Source organism: Leptinotarsa decemlineata, unplaced genomic scaffold, assembly GCF_025532065.1.
Source record: "Leptinotarsa decemlineata unplaced genomic scaffold, Ldec_3_MD MMD2_tig00026294_RagTag_RagTag, whole genome shotgun sequence".
In the NCBI taxonomy this organism is placed as follows: domain Eukaryota; kingdom Metazoa; phylum Arthropoda; class Insecta; order Coleoptera; family Chrysomelidae; genus Leptinotarsa; species Leptinotarsa decemlineata.
This window is the reverse complement of record NW_027412674.1, coordinates 2,554,146-2,567,033: the sequence shown is the minus strand read 5'-3', so window position 1 is coordinate 2,567,033 and position 12,888 is coordinate 2,554,146. Positions and strand designations below refer to the sequence as shown.

Here is a 12,888-nt window from a genome sequence, read left to right as displayed (position 1 = left end):
TTTTTAGGCTTTCAAAATCCGAAAAACCACTGGTAGCTGATACACCAGACCCTCTACCTAGTTGTCTGATAGATTGTCGATTATCCATTTGTACATGTTCTATAACTACAACTTCAACTCCGTCATTTCTGACAGGACGGGATACTTCATGTTTTCTGTGTTGTGATCCGAACTTTAAGTTCGAAACTCATCCATTAACTATTCAACGTATTGATGGCTCACGTTGTAGTCGTGGTAGGGATGATTCGTATTGCAGCACTTTAGCACATTCATTATTTCGATAATAGGTTGCAACAATTTCTATTCGTTCTTCAGTAGAATGAACCATGTTCGAACAAAGTGATCAAGGATGACTGAATAATGATTCGTGAAGAAGTGACAGTAGCCAACTGTCACTTCTGCGACAACTAGATTCAACAAAAATTACCAGTACAGAAAAAACTAACAGTGTCGTCCACTTCAAAACATTTACTACTAATAAAAAAAATTCTACAAATCTAGAAGACCTGAGACAGATAATTGTTCGGGAATGCCGATTTCTGTAAGGAACGCTTTCGAAAGTAGACTGTATTATTGGAGGTCATTTTGAACACTTCATCCATTGATTGCGTTGTCATTGATATAACTTTTGTTGATTTTCTCAATAAAATGAGCGACAGCGAATTTTCTGAAAAGTTCAACATTCAATTTCTCAATAACGAATGAACCTATTTCTCAAAAAAATATAGAATTAATAGAGGGACAAAATACCTTACAAATGATGTACCACTCGACCCTCCATGCCATCGAAAAAATAGGGGGGTGTACTTTCTGACCGCAGGGGGGTGAAGTTTCGGATATGATTTCCATATCAGAATTAGTCCCCCTAGAAATAAACATTGACGTATTCTTTGAAATTTTCGATTACTCGTCCGTTTCTGACTTACAGGGGATCAAGTTTTCGTTGGAACACCCTGTATATTGCTTCAGCTCAACATGTCTTGAGCAGTTGAAAACGAAATGAAATTGATTAGTGAATTTATTAACTGTTTTATGTGTCTTGCAGGAGAAAGGCCATTCAGTAGTTTTCACTCCCCTTCCTGACGAAAATCAGTTCTACATAGTCTTCTTCATGGTCTGCGGAGTTCTCGCTGCTATGATTGTAGCATCTGTTGTATTGATTTTCATAAGGCGCCATATTAAATCACGTGAAAAGCTTCAGGGTCTCTCCAGACCAGATACGGAAGCCAGCAAAGATTATCAGGACCTATGTAGATCGAGAATGGCAACCAAGGGACAACCCGCTGGAGAAACCGTTCATGGTAGAATAACTTCCTTGTCAAGAGAATCTGAACAGAGTCCTTCCAGTAGATCCAGCACATCTTCATGGAGCGAAGAACCAGCATTGCACAATATGGATATATCAACAGGTACACACCTGAATATTTGAACTGATAGAGTAAGTAAGCTGGTGATCGAAAATTAATAATAATGAATGCTTCTATTGAGCTTTTCTCAGTACAAAGTAGTATACTACACACTCGCTTAGAGAGTACCATACAAGTAACCCAACAAGCTGCAGACTCGAATAAATTTTTTTTGGAAGTTAGTATAGGTATCGAACCTACATTCAACATTATAGTAACTTTGTGAGTGTAATTAATTGACTAATTGGCTACCAACTGACCGGCCCAGCTTTATACAATTTTAGATCAGTTTCATAGCATTTTCTATAGAGTATAAATATTTTGGATCCATTCATGAGTGTTTGCTGTACAAACTGAGACAAAAATTGGAGGTATGTGTAGGCAATTGCTGTTGACAGTTGTTAATAACAGAATCTGTGGAAAATGACTCCATCAAAGAAAAAATATTTGCAATAAATCCTCACATAAACTTCGACTAGTGGCTGCTGACACTAAAATGTTATGGACACCATGGTGGCAGGCCATGATTAACTCCTCAGTTAACGAACTTCAGCCCACTCGACCTGAGAAAACCAAGGTCGAGTGGGCCCCATGCACTGGTTTATCCTCGCGTTGCCGCAGGAGCAAAGTGTCTCTGCTGTTTTTATGTGGGCCTTTTGCTGAACGGGTTTCAACTCAGTGACAGAGTTGTGATCATTTCGTTCAGTGTCGAAAAGAAACCAAGTTCATCAGCAACTTGGGCAGCTCCCTGAAGAGAAATGCCATGATCCGGACCATGCAGAGAAAGAAATCCAACTCCTGATGTTTTTACAGCCTCCATCCAGTACCATTATGTTATGTAGATACTCATAACTCAAAAAGTCTACGGCCTCCTCATTATCGGTGGAAAAACAACCGTGAAACGGACGATTTGGGATGCAAACTCTTATCGAGATGTGTCGTTTTCAGGGTTGCTAACGTCGAGTTTTTACAACTCCTCCCAAGTCTATTACACTACTACATCTCGCTATTTTGATGGGTACCGTAAGGCATTTGAGCAAATTCAGGATGAGCTCAGGCGGTAATCGATCTAAGCCATATAGAGGTTACGTTCACAAGTATAATGTATTGAATCGATGAGCAGGTTCTTCTTATAGCCAGCGACTCCGCTCTTTGACCCTCTCTGCTCTTATATCCTGTTTAAATCTGTTTTTTCGTTAATCAGCTGTCGCCCCCATACGAACGACAACTCTCAGAAGTTGAAAAACTTGTGCGAGCTGAGGACTAACGAGGTCTTACCTTTTAACGTGTGATTCCTAACACGTTCTTATATCCGTTCGACTACTTGATCAACTGCAGATAATATTCGTGTTCAACTGCGGATATTATTAGTGTTCAACTGCGGATAGTATTCGTAAACAACTCATAATACGAATTCTAGCATGTTCTTGATCTGTAATTCCTAGGAAACGACAAATCTCCGCTCTTGATAATAATAACGGTTCGCTCCTCGACAAATCAATCCGGAATCTGCTGATCTGACCCGATGGTGGTGGGTGGTTGATAGTTTTTACATCAATAGATATTCGGCCCATCTAGGCAAAAGCAGGAAAGTTCTTAGAAACAACAGGGGCTCTTCGAACATCACCGGGCTGGGTAGTTCGTTGGGCTCAGGATGTCGAAGCCCTCCATAGAAAGCTTCGAACTCTGCTAGGACTGGTGTGTCTAGATTGAGTGGTTGATGATGATCATAAATATCCCTCCAGAAGGATTCCACGCGATCAGCGGTCGGCGGATTACCTACTTCACCCGGAGGCTTTTGGAATGAACCAGAATCGACCTTATCTTTTTAGAAAAGGGCACACTAGCATCCACAAAAATAATATATGGCCGTAATTGGCGGTCATGAATTCATGAAGTCATTATGTATAAATGACAATCCAGATAGTCATTACATTGTAAGGAGAAAACGTTTCATGTGGTCCCCAAGATCTCCAAATTTGAACTTCTTCAGATTCAGCTAGGAAGTATATGAATTTATTGGATTGCTTCAGTTGCGAACACTAAAATATCTACCGCTTGAACCCCTTGAGATAACGAGGCAGAATTGGATACTATGGTATGAAATTAATCTTTAAAAATACTTCTTACTAAGAATATAACTAGTTTCTCGACGCGCTTTTCGCTATCTGAGTTAGCATCACCAGAAAATGAATGAAACTATAATTTTTTCTCAAGTTTGGGTCTCTTATTCAGAAGATTTAATTTATGTTATCGTTAAATTGAACCGAATTTCCACTTCATCTAGGTCATATGGTTTTGAGCTACATGGAGGACCATCTGAAAAACAAAGATCGTCTGGAACAAGAATGGGTGGCGTTGTGTGCTTATGTCGCTGAGCCGTCAGAATCGAATAACGCTAAAAAGAAAGAAAACAAGGAAAAGAATCGGTACCAAGAAGTCGTTCCTTACGATCACGCTCGAGTAGTTCTCAATGAACTCTCGAACCTCAACGGATCTGACTACATAAACGCTTCCAGCATAACGGATCACGATCCGAGAAATCCGGCCTATATAGCTACTCAAGGACCATTACCTCATACCGCACCCGATTTCTGGCAGTTGATCTGGGAACAAGGAGCTGTTGTAATTGTGATGTTGACAAGGTGAGCGAATTTATTCTACGCTTGGGTAAGTGGTTTGCAGAGCCAAAGAAAGAATTGGATTTAAGAAGAATAATCCTTTGAGAGTACCAATCAGAAAACCGAATATAGGTATAGAGATATTAACGTTGGATGGTACCTTAGATATCGGAAAAGTAAAAATGAATGAAATAACTAGTGTTTTAGGGAGTAATTTTCACATATTAACACATGCATGGACAAAGCAATATATCTCAGAAAATATATATCATGAAGGGGTTTTCGATTTGTAGATTATAAAATATACTGGATTATAAGTCTCCAATCTTTCAAATCGAGCAGATTGGCAGAAAGAACAACAGTCGAAATTGCTTCAACTTTTTTTCTAAACATCACAGAAGCATCAAAGTTACTCTCCTACGGCTTTTTTCAGTTCTACTTCAGACGCGCGCAATTTTTTGAATCCTTTTATTTTGAGAATAGCTTTTTGGGCATTATAACTGCAGAAATCCACTGTTCCCAAAATGTTACATCTTATGAACAAACGTATATGCTTTATCGATCTCACAAATTTTTGTTTTCTGTACATACTTGATATTATATTACTGTAGAAGAACAGGACGTCTTGAAAACGCACTACAATGATCACTTCTTCTGGTAATCATAAAAATACTGTTTTGTCATAATGTTGGCTACCAATCAGTTTTTTTGTACCTGAATCATTCTCCTAATTGATTCAATATCCGTTTTGAGGAAGCAATTGCATTTACACAGATGTCCTAATCGTATGTAACTCCAAATTATCATCTCAATTTGGAAATTCTCGTTGTCCAGTGTCTCAGCGATACAGAAATGTGAAAAACTTTCATTTCACATACTTTGTCACGAAAACACCCCCTTTCCAAGTTTGACAAAAACCGAGTTACTAAATCAAATCAACAATGATTTCCATATGCGCCCTACTTACGAGTAAAACCACTACAAAAAGTTCAGACTAGAGTCTTGCCTGAAATATACCTGAAAAACATATACCTCAATGTTATCACTGCAGATCTAAAATTTATTATTTTTGGAGAACAAATTGTTCAATTTTTCTGTGACTTTTATTCTCAAAATGGAAGTAGAAAATGCACATGTATTGACTACTTGAAAGAATCACCCTTGAATGATGAAATCTTTTTCATATACGCTTTCATAATCAGCTTCAAAAAAATTAAACATGGTGATTCCATCTCCACTTCAAGAATATATTTCTTGAATCTTATACAGAATTCCAACTGTTTGTGCACTACTCACATTTTCTCAAGGCACTCAATACCCCACCTTGTGGTTAGCAGTAATATCATTATCAAAAATTATAACTGACAAGAAGTTTTTTTGTAAGGTTAACCGAAGGAGGTACAGCGATGTGCCACCGTTACTGGCCTGAAGAAGGATCTGAACTATACCATATTTATGAAGTACATCTAGTGAGCGAACACATTTGGTGCGACGATTATTTGGTGAGATCATTCTACCTGAAGAATATACGAACTGGCGAAACTAGAACTGTCACTCAATTCCACTTCCTGTCTTGGCCAGAAACCGGAGTACCGTCATCCACCAAATCGTTGTTGGAATTCAGGTATGCAAACATTCAATATATATAATTTATATTCAAACATTTGCACAAGTTTGAGAAAAGTAAAGTAAAAAATATTAGACCTAGATAAAATGTTCACCTAAAAATGACAACTCGGTTATTGAAATGCGCATCTAGAAGATTGTTGCAGATCTGGTGTTTGGGATGTATTCTACGCCAGAGTTTTCAGTCCTAGCTTTCAGCTATACAGTGTGTAAAAGTCAAATGGAATAAATTCATTATTTCGGTTATTGTTCATATTTGAAAAAAATCCCGAAATACGTCAAATGAAAATTGTAATTTGACATTTTTCAACGTAAAAATGCCACCCCTACCTTCAACCCCCTTCGAATGACAGGTACAACCGCCTATTTTTTAAATGGGAAGTATAAGTTTGTGATATATCGTTTGAAAGGTCTCTTCATTTTCTTTCCAAAATTATTATTGCTTTTAAGTTTATGCCACAATTAAGATAAAATTAATTAAAACCATGTGGTTACCGAAATTTGATAAAATACTCTCAAAAACTAAAATGAAATGCCAATGTAGAATAAAAAAATATACTATGAATGTTAACGAAGTAGATGTTCAAAATTTTCACCGCGAACGTCTTGGAAACATCCTAATCTCAAATTAAAATCTCTTCTAACACTATTTAACAAATCATTGCATTGGTAACTGCTTTTTTTATCTGCCCCACATGACCAAGCTCGCGGAATTGCTTCTCTATTTTGCTTATTTTTCCTTGAGATATGGGCGGTAAATAAGAAATTTCTCATGAAATAGGCGATCTTCTTCCTGCTGTGTTCTGATTCCACCTCCGTAACCAATCATTTGTAAAACTGCTATTTTATGCATTTCCGTTAATCTAACCATTTGTCAGACTTGGAGTTAACGAACTTTAAACTCAAATTAAATTACAGATAACTAATGTTGTGACATACAAAATAAGTTGAGTAGGCGTTTCAAACTAACGTTGCCACGGAAATTATTTACAGTTTTTTAAAGGATACCATCTGAAAAGAACATTGTTAGGATTTTTGCTTACTTTCTTATCATCAATACCTTAAAAAGAAATAAGTGATTATATTGCAATAAGTCTTCATTTTAATTTTTTTATCTTAATTGTTGCAATAAACTTGGAAGCGATAACATTTTTGAATAGAAAATGAAGAGACCTTCCAAACGATATATCACAAGCCTATACTTCCTATTTAAAAAATTGGGGAGTGTACCTGTCATTCGACGGCGGTTGAAGGAAGGGGGAGCATTTTTCTGTTGAAGTGTGTTGAATTATAATTCAAATTTGACGTGTTTCAGGATTTTGTTAAAATATGTACTGTAACAGAAATAATGAATTTATTCCATTTGGATTTTACACACTGTATAAATTAACTGAGAGTTTAGAAATCAACGCGTATAGTACTTTTTATTACGAGCTTGTGTTTAACTTGCAATGTTGGTATGTATGTATGTATGCATGTATCAACAGATTGAGCTAAAACACGTTTAGTATGAATGACGAGGTGACGTCATGTTACATCTAATATGGCAGTTTTCTGGAAAGACGGCGCTTAAGGCTGCTTAAGACGACGGACTACTTCATATAGGTATCAAATGAAAGGGTTTTGCTGAAAACAATATGGAGAATTGAATGACATCACTCTCAATCCAATATGGTGGTCTCCCAAAGTTGATGGACTTTGTTTTTTATGCACCACCATGATATGGATATCAAATGAAATGATTCAATTGAAGAGGAAAAAATATGAACTACTAGGCCGTGGTGAATGGAACCTGAAGTACCAAACGGTTTGTCTGCCACTGCGGCGGATAATATCAGTGGTATATGCGTTAAGTGACAAGGTTATGCCTTGAAGTCTTAGCAACAAATGACTGGCGAGCAACGTTTTCAATCGTATTTATATTTTGCGAGGGCTGCGAGGGTTATGGTGGAAAAGGCGGTGGACTGATAATGGTGGGAGCAATGAATAGCGGAATGTCCATGCAAATGCTCACCCCTGATTGGTCGTTGCTTCGTTCTGATTAGCTCGCACTGTTATTAGGTCGTTCTGCTTGGGCCACGTTATTAACAGGTTTGCTACTGGTGGGATGTAAATCGGAGTTGTGTTCTAGTTCATTTGTGACCTTTATGAGGACTGGATACCACGTTCTGTTGACCCGTATACCTTATTCTTTCCTGTTGAAATTGTTGGGAAGCTTTTAGATTTCAGTGATTATCCAGATTGACATTATCATAATCCCTAATAGGAATTCATGACTTTCTACATTCTTACTTGTTTCTCGATTACTTTTCCAGATAGATTATTGACTTTTTTAATTCAATGTACAACAGAAGCCACTATTTCATGTTGAAAAATCACCATTGAAATTATGTTGATAACTGTTTTCATTTTGTCCTTCAAAGTTTCTGTGGGTTTTGTTCAATTTGATGAAAAGAGCGAATAAAAGGGATTCAAAATACAGATCAATTTTTTCTTCAAACAATTCACTCTCGAGATAAACCAATGAAAACTGACGAAGTTTGTGTGAGTTTTGTTTAATTCGATGACCAAAATGAATAAAAGAAGTTCAAAACAGATTAATCTTTTCTCTAATCTTTCAACTGAGCAGATGAGAAAATGTACATACAATCCACACTTTCCTTGGCAACGGAACTGATGTGTTTGAAGGTGGTGGGCAATGTTTCACAGTACATTTCAATAGTTCAGACTTTCATTGTCTAATATAATATAAAATGATTTAAAATCTCTGAAAGAATCAATAAAATCAAAGAGATTAGTTGAAAAAGTAACAAAACTATATTAAGTAAAAAATTGATGGAATTGGTCGATATTTGATGAAAATCCATAAATAATGTATTCAAGGAACATTTCATTGTGAGATTCTCACTAGATTTCACTGAATAAAGCCACGCCCGAAGAAGTTGTATGGCGAAACACGTGTTGCGTTTTTGTGAAATCGTTTAGTGAAAATCTCACGATAAAGTGTTTCTTGAACACATTAAGCAATAAAAAGTGAAATTACAAAGAAATATAATACAAACAATAACGTATCTCAACCAGACTCGGGGCTTCTTGTGGGTTTCTTCAATGGCCAGAGTTTCAAACCACTCCATATATATGTTGGTAATAACCAGTGAAACTGGCGATCTCATTGGCAGTCTCTCATCTTGCCTAAAGAATTCGTCCTTCGTTTGGAAATAACAGCATCCTAGTGCTTCCATGAGGATGTTGTTTACGAAACTGCTATTTCCAACTAAATGACGAATTCTTTACGCAAGATGAGGAACTGATGAGACACCGGCACTGGTAATAGCCAACATATATATGGAGTGGTTTGAAAGTCTGGCCATTGAAGAAGCCCACTAGAAGCCCCAAATCTGGTTGAGATACACTGACGACATCTTCATAATATGGAACCATGGGAATGCAGAACTAGACACCTTCCTGGAGCACATCAACAATGTAAGACCTTCCATCACTTTCACAATGGAGAAGGAAGTCCATTCTTAGACGTATTGGTTACGAGGACCGACACTAAATGTGAAACATCTGTATATCAAAAACACACTCAGACGAGACAGTATCTGAACGAGCAATGCAACCACCATCAATCAACTGAGAGAGGAATCACCAAGACTCTAGTAGAGCATACTTTCGGTCTCTGTAATACATAGGAAGATCTCGAGAAGAAACTAGGCATCATCAAAAATTACCTACGACGGAATGGTTACTCCAAAGTGATGGTGAAACAGATTTTGGATAAAAGACAACAAGAGCCTCACAAAGAAGAGAAGCCGTCACAACCAGTATTTGTACTTCCCTACATCAGATGATTGTCGAAAAGGAAAAAAAGAATTGGGTCCAAGTATAAGTATAACATCAGAACCTGCTTCAGATCTGGGAACACTATCCATAGCAGCCTTAAGAAAACCAGGCCACCAAACGAGGAACACACACAGCGAGAAATCAGCAAAAAAGGAATAGCAGAGCATGTTTGGACTCATCAACATAACATTGAGTGGTCTCAAGCTGAAATCATACACAAGGAGGAACACAGGTTTAGAAGAAAATTCAAAGAAGTCGCATATATGTTGTCCGATAACGCATTTAGCCAAGCTATCGTAGAAATACGCAGCATATGGAAATCTATAATCGAGCGGAAAGCGGGTAACTCCCGCTAAAACCGATTAAGCGGGAGGGGGAAGAGGGGATAGGTGAAAGCACTCAAATGATCTATAAATAGCCATCTTTCGGAGGCATAAGTCCAGTCATCACCCAAAGACGATTGTAGATACTAACAATTGAAAGTCGTGAAGTAACATTACTTAGGACAACAAGAGGATTGTTCTGAATTCTTGGGTTCTTGTTGAATACTCTTCGTGGGCAAAACAATAGCAAAATCAATACTCCTGACCGCTCTGGATTGAATGATTCCGTACAGTGTAACTCGTCTTGTGTTCGTGAATCTTTTGCTGGAAAAATCCTCACTTGTTTACTTTGTAGTGAATGTTCAAGAGGTAGCAAAATCGTATGTGAATTTCTGGAACTTTATCTAGCGTTTCCTAATATGACTAATAGCCAGTCCGTGCAAAGTTTATTGTTAAATCATCTGAAAATGAAATTTTTAAAAGGTGATGATCGACTGTATTGCCAAACATGCGCCAAACTAACTGACTGTTATAAGGAAACAAGTATAGCTGAAGCGCCAGTCAATCTAATAATAACACTGATGATCTTCAAACAAGACTCAACCTCTGATGGAAGCACCAAACTCTTTCCGAGGTTCGAAATAGATGAACACTTCAATCTAGCAGACCACTATTTCTTCATACAGTGATTGTTCACTGTGGTTCTAGTGTTGAATTTGGTCATTATTACGCCTGGTCAAAGACGAAGCGGACTATTTTAAGTTTGACGATAATCGTGTTACGAAGTGTTTTGGCGATGTACTGAATTTATTGGAGCCTCTGGAGACACCCTACATTTTGTTTTATGAGAGAAAGGACATTGGTAGATCAAGATCTTCAAATGATGTGGTGCTGTAGGTTCCTCCGGGTTTTCCTGCAGCTGAAAAAGCAAATGCGCCACTGGAATCAATGAAGTCGCCCGGAGCGCCAATTAATTTTTATTGTTGTTTCATAATTTCACGAATAAAGATATTTCAATCTTTTAATTTTCATCTCTTGGTAATTGTTCAATTTTCAATTGTTGCTTGTATTTTATTTCATTGCAATTTAAGTTTTGTTGCTTAGTATATTTGTTACTTTTTCAGCTAATCTTTTTAATTTTATTGATTCTTTCAGGGATTTCAAATAATTTCATATCATATTAGACAATGGAAGTTCGAAATAATGAAATATAACGGAATTGATAATGTGATTCAAGCAGAGCTAAGGAGTTGAACAATCACGTCGTCGTCATTTCTGTATATTTCACTGTGCACAGAATTATTATTCATATCAATATCATCTTCTTCCGGTGAATTGGTCTAATCGACAATAATAATAATTATAAGAAAATACGATTTAAGGGTTCAGAAATTATAAGATAGATACGATTAGAATAATTATTAAAAATGATGTAAGAATATAAAAAAATTATTACGTTTTTTCAAACACAATGTATAAACAATCGCAGAAAAAATTCTATATTTCACACTTCTCCATTGAGTTGAACGAACAACTTTTTATTTGAAGTATTTTCGTTGCTTTACAAACTTGAATTTTTTTTTGATCCAGTTGAAGTATCAGAGTTTTATCAAAATTTGCTCAGTCTAAAGTGACTACATAACATTTTTTTCATGGCTTCTGGCAATAACTGATAGATTCAAACGGAATATAAAAATTAAAACAAGTTAAGAATTGTAGCAAATCTAAATACAACAGTAGGTATTTATCAGAGGAAATTTAGTAGATTGCTTTTCACACAAGTGTGCTTCTAATCAACAATTACACTCACTTCAATACTTGCAGCATTTTATATTTCCGAAAACAATGGTAATTATTTTTTGTAGGAGGAAGGTGAACAAATCGTACCGTGGAAGATCTTGCCCCATAGTAGTTCACTGCAGCGATGGTGCAGGTAGGGCTGGTACTTATTGTCTGATCGATATGGTTCTCAGTCGAATGGCTAAAGGTGCCAAGGAAATCGATATTGCTGCAACTTTAGAACATCTTCGAGACCAACGTCCTAAAATGGTAGCTACGAAACAGCAGTTCGAGTTTGTCTTGACTGCCGTAGCTGAAGAAGTCCACGCTATTCTCAAGGCACTACCCCCACAACCAAATCCCGCCCAGGCTCAAGAGAAAGAGAAGTAGTTTAATGCAAAAACCAAAGAGTAACGTCCAATAATCTAGTTCCATTGGAGGTTTTTCGGGTTCTTACATCACGGACTCAAATTTGTGTACCTTTATTTTACCTTGCTACATATCTATAAGTTATCCAAGAGGTTTCTTCTATCGAAAGAAATGTTATCCACATTTATTGATGTTCGTTGAATATACTTTCGTTATAACATATATGAAGTATTCAAGAGATTCTTTAACGTGAGTCAGCCAATTTTCCTCTGTGTACATACCTATATAGTTTACTCCATTGAATCATATCTGTGAACTATATTTATTTTTGTTTTATCCTCGTTATGAAAAACCTGCGTTAAAGAAAATATTTTTTGTATAACATACTCGTTATAATTCATTTGGTCGACGTTTTTGATATCCAGCCTCTCAAAAATATCGATGAAAATGTTTTACACAAGTGTTACTGGTGACGCTTAAAAGAGAAATATATATTGAATATTTATATAACTTGTATGTTCCAGACTGAACTGTTGCAAAATTAATATTTGAATGAGATTTTATCGACACAATCTACCTGAGGAGTATAAATAACTAGTTGTTAATTTTACTCCTCCCATCTACTTACTATTCCATAATGATTATAGTATTTTAATAAGAAGAAGGATGACGAAATGTTCTATGCTATATTTATCAAGTATATTTTGTCAAATTATAATGATAATGTTAATAACTGTGAAACCATAAATCAATGTACTGATTCTTTCTGAATTAGATTTTAGTGTAATGTAACTAAGTGTATGTATACAGCACACTAGTTGTTATTCTTTGTTTTTTACTCCTTCCCCACCAAATCCTCTTTGACCACGGTATTGATAAAGAAAACAACACAGTTCGTACACTTGTTGCATCAACTCA

At 36.5% G+C, this 12,888-nt stretch overlaps 1 protein-coding gene across 2 annotated transcripts in view; it reads left to right on the top strand.

Annotated features, from left to right (window-relative positions):
* IA-2 (tyrosine phosphatase IA-2) overlaps nt 1-12,794 on the top strand; it is a 97,877-nt gene extending 85,083 nt beyond the window's left edge. For both annotated transcript variants that reach the window (XM_074180153.1, XM_074180154.1), the window contains 4 exons: nt 1,046-1,409; nt 3,694-4,051; nt 5,412-5,651; nt 11,688-12,794. In XM_074180153.1, the coding sequence (XP_074036254.1) occupies nt 1,046-1,409; nt 3,694-4,051; nt 5,412-5,651; nt 11,688-11,991 (1,266 nt within the window). In that variant the 3' untranslated portion in view covers nt 11,992-12,794. The remainder of the gene's footprint in view (nt 1-1,045; nt 1,410-3,693; nt 4,052-5,411; nt 5,652-11,687) is intronic.
* The last annotated feature ends 94 nt before the right edge of the window (nt 12,795-12,888 follow it).